Below are 21,180 nucleotides of genomic sequence, written 5' to 3'. Positions count from 1 at the left end.
GACCTACTTTAGGGCTATAAGTAGGTCAAACAATTCCGGACTTTTTTTCAATACGGATACAGATATTGCCCTGAAATACACATAAGTTTTCTCTCAGCGGAATGCAAGTTCAGTTTGCATTTCAGCTGGATTGGCCCATCCGTCAGTAACCCACATTAGGACTAAAAGTAGGTCAAACAGTTTCCCGGGCTTTTTTCATTATGGGTACAGATATTGCCCTGAAATTTAGTCACAAGTATACTCTTGGAGGAGTACAGGTTCAGTTTGCATTTCAGCAGGATTGGTCCATCCTTGACCTACATTTGGGCTAAAATAGGTCAAACAGTTTTCCGGGGTTTTTTTCATTATGGATACAGATATTGCCCTGATGTTTAGTCACATGTTTCCTATCGGATGAATACAAGTGCAGTTAGCATTTCAGCTAGATTGGTGTCTTATGACCTACTTTTGGGGTAGAAGTAGTTCAAACAGTTTTCTAGATTTTTTTTTTCGATATGGTCACAGGTATTGCTCTGAAATTTTGTCACAACCTCCCTCTCAGAGAAATACATAATCAATTCCCATTTCAATTGACCTACTTTAGGGCTAAAAGTATATCAAATGGTTTCCCGGACATTTTATCATCATAGATAAATATTGCACCGACGTTTTATCACAGCCTACCTCTCGGAGAAATACATAATCAGTTCACATGTCAGATGGATTGGTGCACCATGACCCAATTTATGGCTTCAGAATGTGTTGTATCAATTGAGAGTGCATGATATGCTTCCAGATTACATTTCACTGTCCGACGGGCGTACTGGTATATTGCGATACTCTTGTTGTGTTGTCGATATACATTCAACAATGCAACAAAATTTGAGAAAGTTGTGGTAAAATTGTCATGTTAGGATTTTTACGCAAAATGAATCGTAGCGTCTCTTTAATGATTCAGTAATTCTTCAGTTTCTGGTGGTATAACATGCCTTCTTTTTTTTAATCTCAAAGAATGTTATAAACACGGCTAGGGTATGTTAAAATTGTTTCTGGTTGTATTGATTATTTCTTGTTTAGCGTCCTTCTCGAGAATTTTTCACTCATATGGAGACGTCTAAAATACCGGTGAAGGGATTCAAATTTAGCCCTATGTTCGGCGCTTACGGTCATTGAGCAGTGAGGGTTCTTTAGCGTGCCACACCTACAGTGACACGGGACATCCGTTTTTAAGGTCATCTCCGAGGACCTGTGACATTCACACCTGATACCGATTGTTTGGCGATTTAACTGTCACTACAAATGTATGTTTTAACGATTTAGGTATGTCGCGGCCTGTCTTTGAAATTTCTGTCTCGTTATAATGAGATACTTACGAGCACCCTTCCCCTTAAATTATAAGTTACTCCCGTACATGTACCTGAGTACTAAGTCTAGCAGACAAAGACAAACAGTTTTTGCAATATGTGATGGAAAATATTTGCTTTCCGTTTTTCACTGGGGAAATTGTAACAAATGTACTTGCTGATATAAAATGGGGGGAAAGGGTGGGGTGGGAGAACCTTTAGGTTGAAAATATATGCACTACCTGGGGTCCTTGGATAATAGGATTAGTTTACATTTACTGTATCATAAATTTTCTGCATTGCACATTTTTAAAAAGTCATAAAAACTTTAATTTATTATTTCACAATGTAACAAGTTAAGTACTATTTATAGTTTTTATCACATGTTTACTCCTTTATCCAGTGGATATCACCTAGTACATAAATTTTAATTATTACACTGTTTTCTTACGCCGTTTGTGACGTCACAAACGTCAATTGTACGTGGTTTGTTTACAAAATGTCAGGAAGTAAAATTCCCAACTATACAGTAACGGTAATGAATAACCGGAGGAGGGAGGTTAACACGTGATAAAAAGAATATCCCACGGTTTGTGGTTTGATACGGTTTATATCCAACTCCTGTGTTTTCTATCCCCTCGCCAAGGCTTGGGTATAGAAAACACACAACTCGTTGAATATAAATCATTTCACACCACAAACCATGAGGTATCCTTTACATATACTCTAGTTCTTGCATACTATTGTATGTTGAGGAAGAATTAATGTACAATCTTCAAAATTGGGTCATGTGAACTCCAGCCACCCAATTCACACGAACTCTTTCCGTCTGATTCACAGGAATCCGCTTGTCGTGGATCTCATTGTCGTATAAAGCTGGCGGTTAAAAGAAGAATATAAATGTGTTATCAGATTTATTTTCAGCATAATGTTTATGCCACGACAAAGGACGTATTTGTTAATTTGCAATTTCGCTTCACTCATGTTCCAAATTGTTAGTTTTCAAAACCTTAGGCAAATATTCTACAGTTTGCTGTTGAAGGATAATCTGGTGCATTGCATCGATTAACATCAAAAAGGCTTAATCTTAGCTGGTCACCGGTGAGACACTCCTTCACCTAATAAAAGGTCTGTTTCATTCCGCCTGAGGCATTCATTGTTTTAAAGGTTAATGACAGATTGAATTTGATGTATTCATTTGTAGTGTAAGCGTAAATGAATTATAAAAAGAGCACCCTACCCTGGCAGCTCTCTGTTACTGCATTGAAGTCTATAAACGGGAATTTAATAATGATATTGAACAAGCAGTTATCTTACATGGTCTACAAAATATTTTACATCTAGATATCCTAAATTTTTGCAAATATTTTAAATGCTGTTATCCTATGCTTGTATATTTGGTCACAAATGTATCATAGCATATATACATGTGTATATTGTATAGACACCCTGAATTTATATATAAAATTACTACAATCAATCTGGAAATGTTTTCAAATAACTTGAGTGCCTACATACATGAGATTGTAATATATACATGAATTGCGTAGTTTATTTCATGCGTAGTTATTCTGTATTTTTTGAGAAACATTTTACAGGCATAGGCATCCTAGATTGAAGTCTCATACACATGTACGTTTTCAACTTATGAAGCATTTTTCAAAAGGTGTTCTAAATAAGAACAAATGAGACGCATTAATATCTCTTTGTATATGTAAAATATTATAGAATACCTGTATCTACATTTTCAGTGTCTTTACCGGTGATACTTTAAGTTTGCAAATTGTAATGGTAGACTTTTCCTTGATTTCCTTTTGATCGCGCTTCACTTATTAGCAATGCACGTACATGTATGACTACAGAACTACTGGATAAATATAGTACATATAGGTCTATTTCAACGACTGTGAATTCTGATAGAAATGAAGGTAGACTGTAGATATAAGAAAAGTAGTTTTCACTTTGGAAATACACGAAAGATTGAACTACCAGGCTTGGTGCCGGTATACTTTTCATGAAGCGCTAATAGCTCTTCTTAAAGTAAAAGAACACTAATGTATATCAACGCTATACGTATAACGTTAGTGTGTATCAACGCTATAAGTATAACGTTAGTGTGTATCAACGCTATAGGTATAACGTTAATGTGTATCAACGCACACTATAAGTGTAATGTTAATGTGTATCAACCTTTTTAGTGTAACGTTAATGTGTATCAACTCTATAAGTATAGCGTTAATGTGTATCAACGCTATAAGTATAACACTAGTGTATATCAACGCTACATTTATAACGTTAATGTGTATCAACGCTATAAGTATCATGTTAGTGTGTATCAACGCTATAAGTATAGCGTTAATGTGTATCAACGTTATAAGTATAACGTTAGTGTGTATCAACGATATAAGTATAACGTTAGTGTGTATCAACGTTATAAGTATAACGTTAGTGTGTATCAACGCTATATGTATAACGTTAGTGTATCAACGCTATAAGTATAACGTTAGTGTGTATCAACGCTATATGTATAACGCTACTGTGTATCAACGCTATAGGTATAACGTTAATGTGTATCAACGCTATAAGTATAACGTTAGTGTGTATCAACGCTATAAATAAAACGTTAGTGTGTATCAACGTTATAAGTGTAACGCTACTGTGTATCAACGCTATAAGTACAACGTTAATGTGTATCAACGCTATAAGTATAACGATAATATGTATCAACGCTATAAGTATAACGTTAGTGTGTATCAACGCTATAAATAAAACGTTAGTGTGTATCAACGTTATAAGTATAACGCTACTGTGTATCAACGCTATTGGTATAACGTTAATGTGTATCAACGCTATAAGTATAATGTTAATGTGTATCAACGCTATAAGTTTAACATTAATGTGTATCAACGCTATAAGTATAACGTTAATGTGTATCAACGTTATAAGTACAATGTTAGTGTGTATCAACGATATATATAGAATATCACACTCTAATGTTGATCTCGGACCTGGGATTGGCCCCGAGAGTTGATCTCGGCCCGTAGGGCGAGGGCCGAGATCACTCGAGGGACAATCCCAGGTCCGAGATCAACATTAGAGTGTGATATTGTTTATATCATATACCTAAAACACAACAAGTTGATAAACATTTTTTTTTAAATGGGGGGGGGGGGGGGGGGTATTGACCCAAACATAAATACATGATATACTGTACAACGATATTTTACAATTTTATTCCTTCAGTGAGTTTACTCTAATTGTTATGTTTCCATTACTATTGGCATTGTGAAACATGCTAAAGTCTGGGTTTTGTAGCTTTATTCCATTGCTGGTAACGATAATTGGATGATTAATCATGGGCATCCCCTCATGTGGTCTAGAATCTGGACGTTTCAATTAACTGAACTGCTTGGCTGAGAAACTCGTCATATCTATCGCTGTGTTGTTCATGTACATGCTTATACTATTAAGCAGCTCCTAGGGACTTACTAATGAATACTAAGTGAATCAGTTTTATTTCTTTTTTCGGATTTACCAAACTCGCCCGTTTTCATTTTTCATACAATTTGTAAGAGTTGTAGAACTTTGTTTACGTGGCGTCATCGTATGAACTGGAATGTCTACAGATCTGATGCTGCTATTTATTTGCTTAGGGAATGTTACCTTACACTGAAGTAAGTTGTTTTTTTGGTTTGGTTTTTTTTTTTTACCGTTTTCCATCTGTTTAGCATCTATAAGTCGTTGAAAAACGTCGGAAGATATTGGTTCTGCTTTTCTCGTTTTATTGCCAAGTCCTCGGGATTTTAGATTTCAGAAATCGTTTTAAAGCAGTTTTCTACATCAAAATTGCCGTAAATTAACATTTTGATCTCCATTAGGACCGAGAATTTCTAATAATGCTTCAGTATCACCCTCCATAATCCTCCTACTGTTTTCTGTCGCCTAGAACGTTGATTGTTTTGAAATGAAGTTAAACGTGTTATTGTTCTAAATAAACAGTTGTTACTTGGGTTACCCCCCTTTGCTTAGATACTCGATACAATTTAGCGCTGTTTTTGAAAACGTTTTTATTTAATTTTTCTGCTTAAATTAAATTTTGTCGTGGAAGAAAGTATTATATTTGAAAAAAATTGTGTCTAACATCATTTTTTCATGTAGTTATGTTAGATTTCAAAAGATTAATCTAGAAGAAATAGCCATTTGAAATTTGAGGGCAAGACAGCCCCTTGACAACGGGCCGAGACAGAGATATCTCGGCCCTTAGGGCGAGACAGCCCTACCTACTTGCAGCTGTCTCACCCTAGCTAAGATAGGTGTATCAGGGCTGATACACTACTAGGTATATGATATAAGTATAACGTAATGTGTATCAACGTTATAAGTACAACGTTAGTGTGTATCAACGCTACTGTGTATCAACGCAATAAGTGTAACACTAATATGTATCAACGCTATAAATATAACGTTAATGTATATATCAACGCAATAAGTATAACGCTACTGTGTATCAATGCTATAAGTATAACATTAATGTGTATCATTGCTATAAATATGACGTTAATGTGTATGAACCTTATATGCATAACGTTAAAGTCTATTCAAGCTATAAGTATAACATTAATGTGTATCAACGCTATAAGTATAACACTAGTGTATATCCACGCTACAATTATAACGTTAGTGTGTATCATCGCTATTAATATAATGTTAATATTTATCAACGCTATTAAGTACAACGTTAATGTGTATCAACTCTATAAGTGTAGCGTTAATGTGTATCGACGCTAGAAGTTTAACCATAGTGTGTTTTAACGTTAGAAGTTTAACTTTAGTGTGTATCAACGCTATAATTACAATGTTAGTGTGTATCAACGCTAAAAGTTTAATATTAATGTGTATCAAAGCTTTAAGTATAACGTTAATGTGTATCAACGCCGTAAGTGTAACGCTACTGTGTATCAACGTTATAAGCATAAAGTTTATGTGTATCAACGCTACAATTATAACGTTAATGTGTATCATCGCTATAAGTGTAACATTAATGTGTATCAACGTTATAAGCATAACGTTAGTGTATATCAACGCTATAAATACAACGTTAGTGTGTATCAACGCTGGAAGTCTAACATTAATTTATATCATTTCTTTAAGTATAACGTTAGTGTGTATCAACGCTATAAGTATAATCTTAATGTGTATCAACGCTATAAGTTTAATGTTAATGTGTATCAACGCTATAAGTTTAATGTTAATGTGTATCAACGCTATAAGTTTAATGTTAATGTGTATCAACGCTATAAGTATAACGTTAATGTGTATCAACGCTATAAGTATAACGTTAGTGTGTATCAACCCTATAAGTGTAATGTTAATGTGTATCAACGCTATAAGTACAGTATTAGTGTGTATCAACGCTAGAATCCCATGGGGATCCGGGTTAGAATAGGTCCTCAGTACCCCCTTGCTAGTCGTAAGAGGTGACTAAATGGGGCGGTCCTTCGGATGAGACTGCAAAAACCGAGGTCCCGTGTCGTAGCAGGTGTGGCACGATAAAGCTCCCTCCCTGCTCAATGGCCATAAGCGCCGAGCATAGGCCTAAATTTTGCAGCCCTTCACCGGCTGTGGTGACGTCTTCATATGAGTGAAATATTCTCGAAAGGGACGTAAATCAATATTCAATCAATCAATATCAACGCTAGAAGTGTAACTTAAGTGTGTATCAATGCTAGAAGTGTAAAGTTAATTTGTATCAACGCTACAAGTATAACACTAATGTGTATCAACGTTATAAGTTTAATGTTAGTGTGTATCAACGCTATAAGTATAATGTTAATGTGTATCAATGCTATAAGTATAACGTTAATGTGTATCAACGCTATAAGTATAACGTTAATGTGTATCAACGCTATAAATGTAACGTTAATGTGTATCAACGCTACAAGTTTAACGCTAGTGTGTATGAAGCCTGGTAAAGCTGATGTGTACGAACGCCAGTAGCGTTGGTAGGTATGGACGCTGGTAATCCAGGCGTGTATCAACATTAGTGACACTGGTAGGTATGGGCGCTGGTAAAACTGGTGTGTATCAACGTTAGACTGGTTTGTTCAAACGCTAGTGTGTTTGAACGCTGGTAACGCTCATCTGTCTGAATGCTGGTAATGCTGGTTTGTATGAACGCTGGTGTGTATGAATGCTGGTAACGATTATTTCTCTGAATGATGGTATCGCTGGTGTGTATGAACGCTGGTCTGTGTTAATGCTGTTGTGTATTAATAGTTATGATGGTCTATGTTTTTGGCAAAATTTACCTGTGTAAAGGCTGGTGACGCTGGTTTGTGTGCATTTGGTGAGCGTAGTCTATGAATACTGGTGATGCTGATATATATGAACCCTGATTTGTATGGACGCTGGCAATGATGGTCTGTATGAACGCTAGTCTATGTAAACACTGGTAACGCTGGTCTATATGAACGCTAGTAACGTTGTGACCCTTTTCACAAAAAATCTTACGATTATGATGAAAATTTTAAAACAACGTAATTCTTTTATAATTCTTCACTCATATATTTCTGAATGAGCAAACTTAAGTAAAGACACGGGTGAAAAATTTGCATTCTCAATCAGGAAATAGGTGCACCCTATTGAATATAAGGCAGAGATAAAAAGAATTATCTTACACGTAAGATTTTTGTGTGAAAATGGTCAGTGGTCTGTGTGAATGTGGCAGCGCTGGACTATGTAAACGCTTGTCTGTATGAACGCAGGTACAACATATGTAAATTTGGTCTATATGGACACTGGTAAACCTACTCTGTATAGACGCTGGTAACACTACTTTGCATGGACACTGGTAACGTTACACTGTGTGGACGCTGGTAGCGCTATTCTGTATGGATGCTGGTAACGCTACTCTATATGGACACTGGTAACGCTATTCTGTATGGACACTGGTAACACTACTCTGTATGGATGCTGATAACGTTACTCTGTATGGACACTGGTAACACTACTCTGTATGGACACTGGTAACGTTACTCTGTATGGACACTGGTAACGTTACTCTGTATGGACCCTGGTAACGTTACTCTGTATGGATGCTGGTAGCGCTATTCTGTATGGACCCTGGTAACGCTACTCTGTATGGACACTGGTAACGCTACTCTGTATGGACACTGGTAACGTTACTCTGTATGGATGCTGGTAGCGCTATTCTCTATGGATCCTGGTAACGCTACTCTGTATGGACACTGGTAACGTTACTCTGTATGGACACTGGTAACGCTACTCTGTATGGACACTGGTAACACTACTCTGTATGGACACTGGTAGCGCTATTCTGTATGGACCCTGGTAACGTTACTCTGTATGGACACTGGTAACGCTATTCTGTATGGACACTGGTAACACTACTCTGTATGGCCACTGGTAACACTACTCTGTATGGACGCTGGTAACGCTACTCTCTATGGACACTGGTAACGTTACTCTGTATGGACGCTGGTAACGCTACTCTGTATGGACACTGGTAACGTTACTCTGTATGGATGCTGATAACGTTACTCTGTATGGACACTGGTAACACTACTCTGTATGGACACTGGTAACGTTACTCTGTATGGATGCTGATAACGTTACTCTGTATGGACACTGGTAACACTACTCTGTATGGACACTGGCAACTCTACTCTGTATGGACACTGGTAACGCTACTCTGTATGGACACTGGTAACGTTACTCTGTATGGACACTGGTAACGTTACTCTGTATGGATGCTGATAACGTTACTCTGTATGGACACTGGTAACACTACTCTGTATGGACACTGGTAACGTTACTCTGTATGGATGCTGATAACGTTACTCTGTATGGACACTGGTAACACTACTCTGTATGGACACTGGTAACGTTACTCTGTATGGATGCTGATAACGTTACTCTGTATGGACACTGGTAACACTACTCTGTATGGACACTGGTAACGTTACTCTGTATGGACGCTGGTAACGCTACTCTGTATGGACGCTGGTAACACTACTCTGTATGGATGCTGATAACGTTACTCTGTATGGACGCTGGTAACGCTACTATGTATGGACGCTGGTAACCCTACTCTGTATGGACACTGGTAACGTTACTCTGTATGGATGCTGATAACGTTACTCTGTATGGACACTGGTAACGCTACTCTGTATGGACACTGGCAACTCTACTCTGTATGGACACTGGTAACGCTACTCTGTATGGACACTGGTAACGCTACTCTGTATGGACACTGGTAACGTTACTCTGTATGGACACTGGTAACGTTACTCTGTATGGACACTGGTAACGCTACTCTGTATGGACACTGGTAACGCTACTCTGTATGGACACTGGTAACGTTACTCTGTATGGACACTGGTAACACTACTCTGTATGGACGCTGGTAACACTACTCTGTATGGACACTGGTAACGCTACTCTGTATGGACACTGGTAACGTTACTCTGTATGGACGCTGGTAACACTACTCTGTATGGACACTGGTAACGCTACTCTGTATGGACACTGGTAACGTTACTCTGTATGGACACTGGTAACACTACTCTGTATGGACGCTGGTAACGCTACTCTGTATGGACCCTGGTAATATTAATATCTTTGAACAATGTTAACGTTAGTCTCTGTTAATAATCGTCTCTGTTAACGCTATTCTGTGTAAAAGGTGGTCGGTATGAATACTGATAACGCTAATATGTATGAATAATCATAACGCTGGTCTGTAGTGATAATGGTAACCCTGGTCTGTATGAACGCTGATTTGTATGGACACTGATAACGCTGATTTGTATGGACACTGATAACGCTGATTTATATTGACACTGGTCTGTATGAACGCTGATTTGAATGGACGCTGGTCTGTATGAACGCTGATTTGTATGGACGCTGGTCTGTATGAACGCTGATAACGCTGATTTGTATGGACGCTGGTCTGTATGAACGCTGATTTGAATGGACGCTGGTCTGTATGAGCGCTGATTTGTATGGACACTGGTCTGTATGCATATAGATATGACTCTGGCCCGTATGAATACTGGTAACTTTGTTCTGTATAAACGCTGGTAACGCTAGTCTATATGACCGCTAATCTGTATTGAAATTGACTATACCACTAGGATATGCATCGAATCAGAAATTAATGATGAACACTTTATTGCAGAACTCTTACTCAGTCGAAAACTCGTATTTTAGCATCTGCCATAAAGAATAGTACTCTTGAACAGACTAATCAGGGTTTAGCATTGATTACCTATATCAAACTTTAGTAATTATATTGTTTTCCTTTGCCAGAGTGTCATTAACGCTCCAAACTTCTGCGGTTCGTGGTGGGGTCTCTGATGCAAAGACGAATATAAACAATCAAATCGACTAATTATGTTAAAATCCGGTGATTTATATGAAAAGATAAGAATTAAGATACAAATTTAGCATGTAATTGTTCCCCAAAAAAGATTAGCTTCAAACTCTCGGTGCATATATATTTGAGGAAAATCGTATTAGGTGTCGTGGTATTTGAAAGTGTGAATTCTCTTCAATATCAATACAAAAATACAGAAAATGCACTGTAGTTTAAGCAGAACACAGAAATGGAAGGCCTTGTAATTTGATCATGTACATTGATATGTTATTGAAATGTTGTTTGAGATGGTCAAGCTGAGAGCCTGATATACATGTACTTCTGTCGTGCCATAGTATTCTATGTCCAAAGTTCTGTGCGCATTTCCATGGATTGATTTTCAAGGAAATACAACTCGCACAAATAGAAGGGGATAGACAATTAAAAGGGAATGCCACCCAATTTAAGGAAGATGATCTCGTCTTGATAAATTTACATCGATTTAATCAATCGATATTGATCTTATGATGATCTCTATTTGTATCAGGGCTTCCCTTTTCCTTGTCCGTCGATGAAGAACAAAGCACCACTTTGTTCAAGATCAAGATTCACAGATGTCATCGGAACTATTAGCCACTTGTAGCGCCCAGCGGTGTTGTGTTTCATTCATAAATTCAGAAACAAATGTGGTAGGCGTGTATTGATCAGCAACTTTTGTCCATTCATATTCATGGAAGGTATTTATATAAAAGAATTCAAGACTTCAATACCATAGTTATAGAAACAAAATCATTTGAAGAATGAATTTACACATCGATAAGATTGAATGTCTTTTTATATTATTCAATATATTAATTAGTAGTGCAAAATTGACATCTTCTTATAAATTAAAACACATTATCTTGGCGCAGTACATTGGAAATTCACAAAATGGAATTAGCAGTAACGGCGCTTCATTAGCAAAGGTAAGAACTGTTAAAGGTACGAAATATTTACGGTACAAAATGTTATATATCATCAATACAATATTGAAAGTAAGTTTAGGTCCATTCATTTTGCAATAAACTTCAACACACCATGTTCAAGGAATTCAGCTAGTCTATTTTTCAAATGAAAGAATATTGTCAGGATTTTCAAAGTATAGACCTAAATATATTACTAAAATTGTGATAATTTGTTTTTCGGTGTTTTAAAACTTACAACGATTATAGATACGTAACGTTTAGTTTGACATTTGCTTCTACCATGTTTGAAATCTTGGCAAATATGTGATCATGTGCTAAATTTCTGCAAACCGGTTTAGCGAAATTTTGTCAGTGAAAACATTTCTATACTTTAATGAAATTCAAATTAGAATTAAAAATCGTTGTGATCCTTACGTGTGAGCGACGCAGCAACGGTTGTAGAGAGGAAATATTTAGAAGCAGATGTGTGTGTCTGCAATATCATCTATTTTCTTGCTTTTCTTTCACTTTATAAAGAGAATCGGATGGAGTTGATTTTGTATTAGTTCCTGTTAATGAGAAATTACACGCCAGAGAAATCTGATATAAATGGAAAATAGAGGATATATACAATAATACTTTGAAATTGAAGACTTTCAGATTTACCTTATTTAGTTAAAAATCAGTTTTAGTTGAAAGTAATCCGAAAAAATTAAAAGCCCTCCTAGACTCTAACGGACCAGCAGTCGACTTGTTAACTTCCGGACTACCCAGCTAGGCTATCACATTTAAAAGGAATATACAAATATTGCTGATATTTATATTTTCATTCATGTCTCAAAAGTAAGTCAGCCATTATGACGATGTATTATACCTCCTTAACTCCGAACCCCCCCCCCCCCCCTGGACTTTTCTCATGATAATGATTACGTTTCCCACCTTCAAATTCAAAATTAAACAGATATTTTACACAAACTTTCAGCGTACCTTGAATGAATGAAATCAAGAAAAGTATGTCGTTTGGTTTTTATGGCGAATTTGACAAAATTTGAAACATGTAAAAATAAAATTTGTTCCGGTAATCTGATATACAATGTGATGCAAAATTGTTGGATGTTTTGTTTAAATCTTTGTTTATATGTTCCTCAACAGGGATTTCCATCATTTTTTTTATTATAACATTAACGAAGCATTATTTCATGAAATTGACAAGGATATATATATATAACGTTCCCTGCTATGATTTTACGCCATATCGAATTAAGAAATCATTGGTATGTGAGTGCTTGCATGTCTTGATATCTTGTTAACTGATTTATTTTATATTCTTGATGATTATTTTTTAAAGAAAATATCCATCGTTTTTAAAGTGATGAATTTATTTTCAAATAGTCTAGATAACTAAACTGGGAAATTTCTATATTACAAAGAGTGTTAACAGTGTAATACATGTATTTCACGTGTATATATATATATATATATATATATATATATATATATATATATATATATATACACACACACACACACACACAGTAAAAATAACAAAGTTGAAACTTGATGGAATAAAAACCACAAGCTTCATTCTTCAGTTTTATAAAACACCATGTAATCTGAGGTCCATATATAGCCCTGTTACACACAGTGTGAAAGTTAAAATTAGAAGCCTCCTTTACCATTTTATGAAACAAAAACTCTAGGTAAAGCACTATGAAATCATTCAGTCTGATACATATTATGAAACTGTTTTTCGTTTTGGCTGTAAAAATATGTTGGCACTGTTGTCCTCCGCAATACAGTAAACAAATACTAAACGACGTGTTTCTCGTCATTTGATGATGTCCAAGAGAAGCCGATGTTATGAAATCACATGGTAGTGTATAGTTCAATAACAACAATGCATATTGAAAGCAAAGTGTTGAAAAGACACCTATGTTAATATTATCTGTCAGCTATCGTTTAAGTAAGTATAATTGACAGTTGCCAATGGTAAAAGATGCCACCCTAGATTTAGGAAATGTCTATTCATGTCACGAACATCACGCTTTCTGCACGTCTTGGGATTTGCAACAACACAAAAACAGGCATAAAGGCATTAGTTACACTTCATAAGTTTATATTCCAAATGCGTTTCTCCGTATTATTTCTTTTCGTAAGTAGGGAGACATGTGATAGTAACATCCTTTACATTAGTGAATGGTGTATCAGTCATATCATCTTTTGAAAACCTAGCAGTGTGCCAGGCTTCTCTTTATATCTATATTTTTTGCAGCAAATTCTACTCACAAGAAGTAAGAGCAAACAAAATTATGAAGTAGGAGACGAAAAATCACAGCTAGTTGATAAGAAAACTCGAGGCTCTCTTTTGGACTATCGGGTTAGTACAATGTTAAACAATTCTTGCATCCAAACCGAGTCTGTTTCATTTTAAACCAGACTGCCCTCTATGTACAGACATCGTTAATTATTCTGTGAAGTCTTTCAAAAACGATTGGGACTCATTTTTAAAACAGATATCCCCTATACTCTGAGAATATATTTATCAGTATGTATGATTGTGACGAAACAAAATCTAATTTAATCTTAGGAATTGTCCATCTAATGTCTCCTGCTCAACAAATAACCTGCAATGTATATTTTTCTCTAAAAGCGCGCTTTTTCTTAATCAAAACAAAATATAGACAAGCAACTGTACATTATAAGAATATACCCAAAGAATTTTCCTTCTCGTTTTTGGTGAAGAAAATAAAAACTGTAATATTCAGTATATAACTGTACCATTCTTATACAGTAAGACACGCTTATTACGAAAAAAACTTTTAACAAATTCACACTTTTTACAAAGTGGTATTTTTTCCTAATATAATGACAATATATGGGGAAAATAGCGAAAATTTTACGGGAAATGATTAAGTTTGGTTGTAACAAACTGTTTTTTCGCTGATCCTGGAGGTTCGTTATAACCATGTTTTACTGTAATGAGGAGTCTCTTATATACATATATTGGCATCAACCTGTATTTATCGGATTCCGCGTATTTAAACATCTATCTACCAAATTTTCTTTTCTCTTGTAGCCATATGTGCATGTGATAATTGACGGGAGGACGGGTGATTCTGATGGCCCGCTGTTTCAGACAGACGTCGCGTTATCGCCGGGCATGTCTCTGTATAACGCAATAGCCCAGGCCAGCATTCGTTTTGGTGTAGAACATCCGTGTATACAAAACCCGTATCAAATGGAGGTCGAGTCTGTCAGTAGGAACTGTTATACTGTTGTGAATGTCCCGGGCCTTCCCGCCGGCAGGAATAACAAATGGATAATAAAAATCGTCAGGAGAAGAGGCAGGGTAAGACAACTCGGTTTATCTATTTGCATAGATAATGATTTCCATTCCATAATCACAACTTCCGTTGTAACTAGAATAAAGAAATATATACTTGGTCACTCAAAAAGAGAAAATTCCGTTATCTGAAATTTTGAGAGATCTTTTTTAAACGTTATGTAGTAAAACTGTAATGGTGTTTACGACCAATTTCGAGAAAATTTCTTGCATGTAATTTGATACCCCCCCCCCCCCCCCAGAAGAAGAAAGAAGTAGTTTATTCGTTTGCTGTCGTTTCCTTTTTCGTTCGTGTGTTTGGTTTATTTTTTCACCAAAAACTTCAAATTTAGTAGTTTTTTCTTATATTGGAAAACACTTTGTGTTTTTGTGAACAGAATTACGGTTTTTTGTTTTTTTTTTATCAATGGCGTGTCTTTAAAAGGTTCATATCTTGTCTACAAAGTCGATCTTGAAATTGCTTGTAGAGAGGAATTCATCAAAAGTCTTAGATCCAGGAAAAATGAAGGCGAGCATTTATTAGGTCAGAGTTTAATCGCCAGTAGTTGTCTTTAAATGACCTATATTTGTAAGTTGTGCAGTCGCATCAAAAACATCTAAATTACTAGAAGGCCCAAATCAGACTCGTGCAGCATTTAGTACTTCTGTTTGCAATTATGGGTTAAGAATAGAAAATGCCAACACGATACAGTGTAAGCAACAACAACAACAACAAAAATCTCATTCAATGACTGATATTATAGTAAAAATTTGGAATCCTAGAAATAATGTATTTTGAACAATGAGTACCGTATGCTCCTTTTAGCAGGATATCATGCAATTAAGACATTTTTATTTTTTTTTTTGAAAATGCGGTAGAATATGAAGAGCGACGATTCATGCCAGCATGCTTCTTTCCGCGCGCTTCATGAAAAACATGACGGGGTTTCAGACGTGTAGCAGTTGCTTGCACGCATGTATTTCAAAAACGAGAATAACACGCTCCATGAAATATTCCGACATGAAGCGTCGCAATTCATACCTCGTGCATTTTCAAAAATAATTTTTTTTTATATTCATACTCTACTTTCATTTCTGTCGGAATTCCCAACCGTTAAAATAGACGTACTATATTTATCAAGATTCATACGCGCATTGTTCACAACTGCATCGCACTCATGACGAAATGTCTATGAAGATATCCAAGGCAAAAACAATGGGAATGTAAATACATGTATTTGTTGATGTGAGTGCTTGTATACAGGATTCATGTGTTTATGAATGTAAAGTGTTGCCAAACAAGACGTTTGCCTACTTTCAGTTCAGCACCCAAGACTTTCATCTTATGACAGAATTTATCATTCAAACAATATGCCACCATGAAGAAATGACAAATGCTTTGAATCTAAACAAATATGAGAAATTGACAGAACACTTTGTAACCATAATATTTATGCTGAACATTTTTCCGAGTTCACTCATGATTTATGCATTCAGAGACCTTAATAAACTAAACCAACTCCTGATGTCACACCGCAAGGGCAGATTGTATAGTGTAGTATATTTGTGACATAATGGTATAACGATCAAATATCACTGAAGTATTAATTCAGAGATTAACACTGCTAGAGGTCCATCTCAAAGACATTACACTATAAAAACATAGACTAGGAAGATAGTGTTATACAGCAGTGTGATTGCGTAAGTAGCAAAATCGGAAAATTAGTCGGAAAACATGGAATTCTCAGCGCCTTGAGATATGATTTATCATTTCATCGTGTTTAGAAAATTTCAAAACCTTGGATCACACCCCCAAGATAAATATTATAGATAGATATTAACACCGTGTAAAATATCCTAAGTAGCTCCACCCCAAACATATAATCAGTTAACAAAGAACACAGAAAGAATTGTAAAACATCGAAATTACAATCTTCTAACATTTACCTTATCACCAGATTCCTCATGCTCTACTTTATGTGCTCTTTCAAACAAACAAACAAAATCCCAGATAGATGGCATCGTTATAAATCTCAAAAGTATCCTTTAGTTCGAGCACAAAAATAATTATTACGTAAAACTATATACACTGTAATGATAAGGTCTTAAATTGGCAAAGGAGTGAAAATTCTAGTGCAATATTTAAGATTTCAATTGTTGTTTTGAAACTTCAATTCTTAAGTCACGAAAATATGAATAAGTTTGCCACCAATGTCGTTCCATTTCTTGTAAGTCAAATTTTATCGTTTGTCGTCGTTTATCAGTCTACTGAAAAGAAACCGTCATTCTTTTAAAGTTCTGCTTTCATTATATTTCAAAATATAGTAGTTGCAGAAAGGAATAAGATTTTAAAATATGGACACACAGTCCTAATCTGAGAGAATCCAACAATTTGTGATATTATATCATAGGATTACAATACCATGCTTAGAAAGCATAAATCATATTAGAAAACTTACCTTCTTCATCAAAATAAAATATATTTTGGTCTAAGACATCGAGAGTTATTACAGTGGTCATTACGCCAGTTAGATAAAGAAACCTAACCTATTTTACAATCTTTATTCTCTACCAATTGGTTTCAGAGCTAACATTGTTGCCAAAAATTGCATAGATGTCTTTCTTCTTGTATTTCTGTCGCAAGCACCCATATATAGATTCTCCCAATAGATTACGCTAGCAGATCAGGTTAAGGATACGTCATTTTACGGCTAATCGAGTAGTATCGATTAACATTAATTGATAAAACTTCACCACGTACTTAAGCTCGCTCTCTGCCTATTACCGGTTCGTATCATGTGGTATCCACGATGATCGGTATTATGATTTATATTTTAATGGAATTTCCCATTACATTTTCGCGCATTAGTTTTATTGGATGTCATACTGCCCACTGTATTCATTTGTGATTTTTAGAAAATAAACCAATACTGCTTTATCAAATACACACTTGCAGAAATAGACAGGACTATTCCAAATTCATATGTCCTAAACTCCATTACAAATGTTAAAACTATGGTACTAAAAAAGAAACTTTTGAAGAATATATTTTATACATTGAAAAAATAAAATTCATTTTTGAAAATACACGAGAGCATAAACTGTGACGCCCCACGCCAGCAGACTTCATGAAGTGCATTAGCCAATGTGTGTTGGTTTATATTTCAGTCGAAATTCCCAGCCACTAAAATAGACCGTACTATATTTATCAAGATTCATACACACATTAATTGTTCACACGTGTATTACATTCATACGGAAATGACTATCATTACAATTCGTAAAGATATCAGAGGCAAAATGTTTTAAATACTAAGATATACAATATCAGTGATATTTTGATATACATATATAATTTAAAAAGTTGAATGATAAAGTAGATTTCAAACTCAGCTGGTGTCTTTCGAATTGTTAACTTTACTAAGACTTTCCATGGATGGCGCTAAACAATTGTCCAGTAAGAGAAAATAAAACTTCTTCCAGTAGAACTGGCAAACCGCTACTCTTATGTAGAACAATTACGAAGCAAATCTCTTAATTCATTAAAGTCGTTTATCACCTGTCTTAAAACAGGCCTGCTTTAAGTCACTCGTGTTTGAACGTCATCGATCCATGTTAAAATGCACTTTTAAAAACTTATTTCTAACTCATTAAGGTATTTTGGTTTTTTTTTATTTTGATACCCTAAATCCATTGTAGACCACTTCTGGCTTTAATTATTTTTAAAAAAAAAATGCCTGTAAATGTCAACAAAAATTTTTTTTTATTGGAATTCATAGTCTCTCTCAAATTTTGATAAGTATATTCAAATCCGTAGTAATTAAAATACGCAGTGATTCGAATCCATCAGTAACGTAACGTCGGGAAAAGATTGATAAAAATAGGCAGTATCTTGTTTCTGAAGACCACCAAATGTTCATAGAGCACTTTGTATTGAGCAAGTATGACAGTATTGTGGATATAAATCATATTTATGTTCTCCATTTTTATAAAAATATAAAATACTATTGAAGAAACTGGTTTCCTCAGTCCCGAAGCTTAGTTATTTTTCTTGGGAATTTTCGTGATCTCATTTTAATTTTGACGTGTGTTGATTGATATTATTGCTATAGCTACATATGTAGTTGTTGCTATATTTTGACGGATGTTGATCTACATATTGCTATAGCTAGTTGCTGCTACATTTTGACGTCTTTTAATACATATATTGCTATAGCTAAATGTTGCTACATTTTGACGTCTTTTAATACATATATTGCTATAACTAGTTGTTGCTATATTTTGTAGGTTGTATACGAAGGTGAGTGCTTACCCAGCGGGAGGATAGCGATGAGAGGTGGGACAATGGTTACCTTCACCAAGAGCAGTTAAAACTCTGGAGTTATAAAGAAGATTGCTACCTGTTCACATGTTGCTTAATTAAAGTGATCAAATTGTTTCCCTTTGTTTATATTGAATGGTCACATGTACGCTATGTGACGTTTGATGAAGGAAAAGCATAAAGCTTCAATATATAATGTATAAAGTAAACCCACAACACGTGTTTTCTGTTATAACCCGTTACTCACAGCTGAAAACCTACATTTGAGAAGATCAGGTGTTTTCATCGTGTTTATGCTCAATCGATTTCTATCTTCAATTGACAGTTCGTTAGTACATGTTTATGTGAATTTCCACTTTCTCCAACGTGTATGTTGCTTCGTATATAATGGTTGGTTGTATATTGACTAATAATAAAATATTTTACAAATATCAATTTGTTTTCAGCCTGTAGACTCTTCTGTTAATCAACGTTTGGAAACATATAATACTATTATTTCAAGTTTTGACAAAGGTAAAGATGAAAATAATAATAACAATCTTTATTTTCAAAGTCAGACATACATAATCAACAATGAACATTTGCTGTATATTAGCTATTTACCGATTTGCACGGATGTTTGCGCTAGGTTTTTTTTTTATAAGGAAAAGGTGAAGATAACAGTGATCAATCTCATAACTCCTATAAGGAATACAAAATAGAGTTGGGCAAACACAGACACCTGGATATACTGAGGTTAGATCAGATGCCTAGGAGGAGTAAGCATCCCCTGTCGACCGGTCATACTCGCCGTGAGCCCTATATCTTGATCAGATAAATGGAGTAATCTGTAGTCAGTATCAGTGTGCCAAGAACGGCCTAACAATTGGCATAAGATTCATTTTTGTGACAGTTCTGAAGCATTTGACAAAGTTTGGCATAATGACCTATTATTTAAACTACAAAATCATGGTATTGGTCGTAACATTTTAGGTTGGATTGAGAATTATCTGTTAAACGGACAGCAAATAGTTGTAATTGATGATTTTACATCTAATACGGAAACAGTCAATACTGGTGTTCCCCAAGGCTCTGTATTGAGACCCCTGCTATTTATTCTTTCTTAAAATATTAGTGATATTTGTATAATAAGACTACCTACAGATACTTTACTATACGCTGTTATAAATAATGATATCGCAAGTATTACGCAATCACTTACAAACGATTTAGAACATATAGATGAACAGTCTAAGAAATGGCTTGTTGAATTCAATCCTTACAAAACTTTTAATACTATTTTCTAGGAAAAAAAATGTTTATCCTCATATAAATTTTGGTGAACATGGACCACAATCGGGTTGAAAGTAATTCAAGAAATCAAAAAGATTTTGTCATTCATTTCTCCGTAAGTGGAAGAAATTATTGCTTCTTTTATCGTTTAGTACATTTTTCTAAACAAGATACCACAATTTACCTTAAATTTGAAAATTTTAGGGGGGGGGGGCGCCGACTGCGTCCCCTTAAATCCGCCACGGCACACTATTACTTTTATGTAGAGAGTAATCAGAGAGAAAGAGGAAGAGAGAGGATGATAGATCTGCGAAACGTTGTAACGGCGATCTGTGTTCACTGAAGCAGCGAGTGCAACGGAGAACTGTGGTCGTTTTGGACGCTTTCTAAGGGCTAAAGGACTATGAATACTTTGGCAGTAGTGTTGAAATGTTGGAACTAAGCAGTGAGGATATTACTAAATTGAAATATGTGCTATTTGCTTTATTTCATATTATGACGTTAAGTTAATGACAAAATGAAATGAAATTGTGTCGTCAGGTTAATAACAAAAAAGAAATAATGATATATCAAGTGGCGTGACCCCCCACCCCTCCGACTTCTTACCTCGACCCTCTCTAACG

At 35.4% G+C, this 21,180-nt stretch overlaps 1 protein-coding gene across 1 annotated transcript; it reads left to right on the top strand.

The window, feature by feature from the left end:
* The first annotated feature begins 11,471 nt into the window (after positions 1–11,471).
* On the top strand, positions 11,472–19,662 carry LOC125665298 (uncharacterized). Its single transcript, XM_048897952.2, has 4 exons — positions 11,472–11,663; positions 13,915–14,019; positions 14,719–14,991; positions 19,252–19,662. The coding sequence occupies exons 1-4, from the start codon at positions 11,499–11,501 to the stop codon at positions 19,333–19,335; spliced, it is 627 nt and encodes a 208-aa protein (XP_048753909.1). The 5' UTR covers positions 11,472–11,498; the 3' UTR covers positions 19,336–19,662.
* The last annotated feature ends 1,518 nt before the right edge of the window (positions 19,663–21,180 follow it).

This window comes from Ostrea edulis, chromosome 1 (assembly GCF_947568905.1).
Source record: "Ostrea edulis chromosome 1, xbOstEdul1.1, whole genome shotgun sequence".
Taxonomy (NCBI): Eukaryota; Metazoa; Mollusca; class Bivalvia; order Ostreida; family Ostreidae; genus Ostrea; species Ostrea edulis.
The sequence above is the reverse complement of the archived record's forward strand: the minus strand, read 5'-3'. Positions and strand labels throughout refer to the sequence as shown.

What these genes read in the sequence shown, in the direction of transcription:
- LOC125665298 (XM_048897952.2), top strand. Translation starts at nt 11,499, where the DNA reads ATGAATTTACACATCGATAAGATTGAATGTCTTTTTATATTATTCAAT. An exon ending in ACGGCGCTTCATTAGCAAAG is followed by an intron (nt 11,664 to 13,914) that starts GTAAGAACTGTT and finishes TATTTTTTGCAG; the next exon opens with CAAATTCTACTCACAAGAAG. An exon ending in TCGTCAGGAGAAGAGGCAGG is followed by an intron (nt 14,992 to 19,251) that starts GTAAGACAACTC and finishes TATATTTTGTAG; the next exon opens with GTTGTATACGAAGGTGAGTG.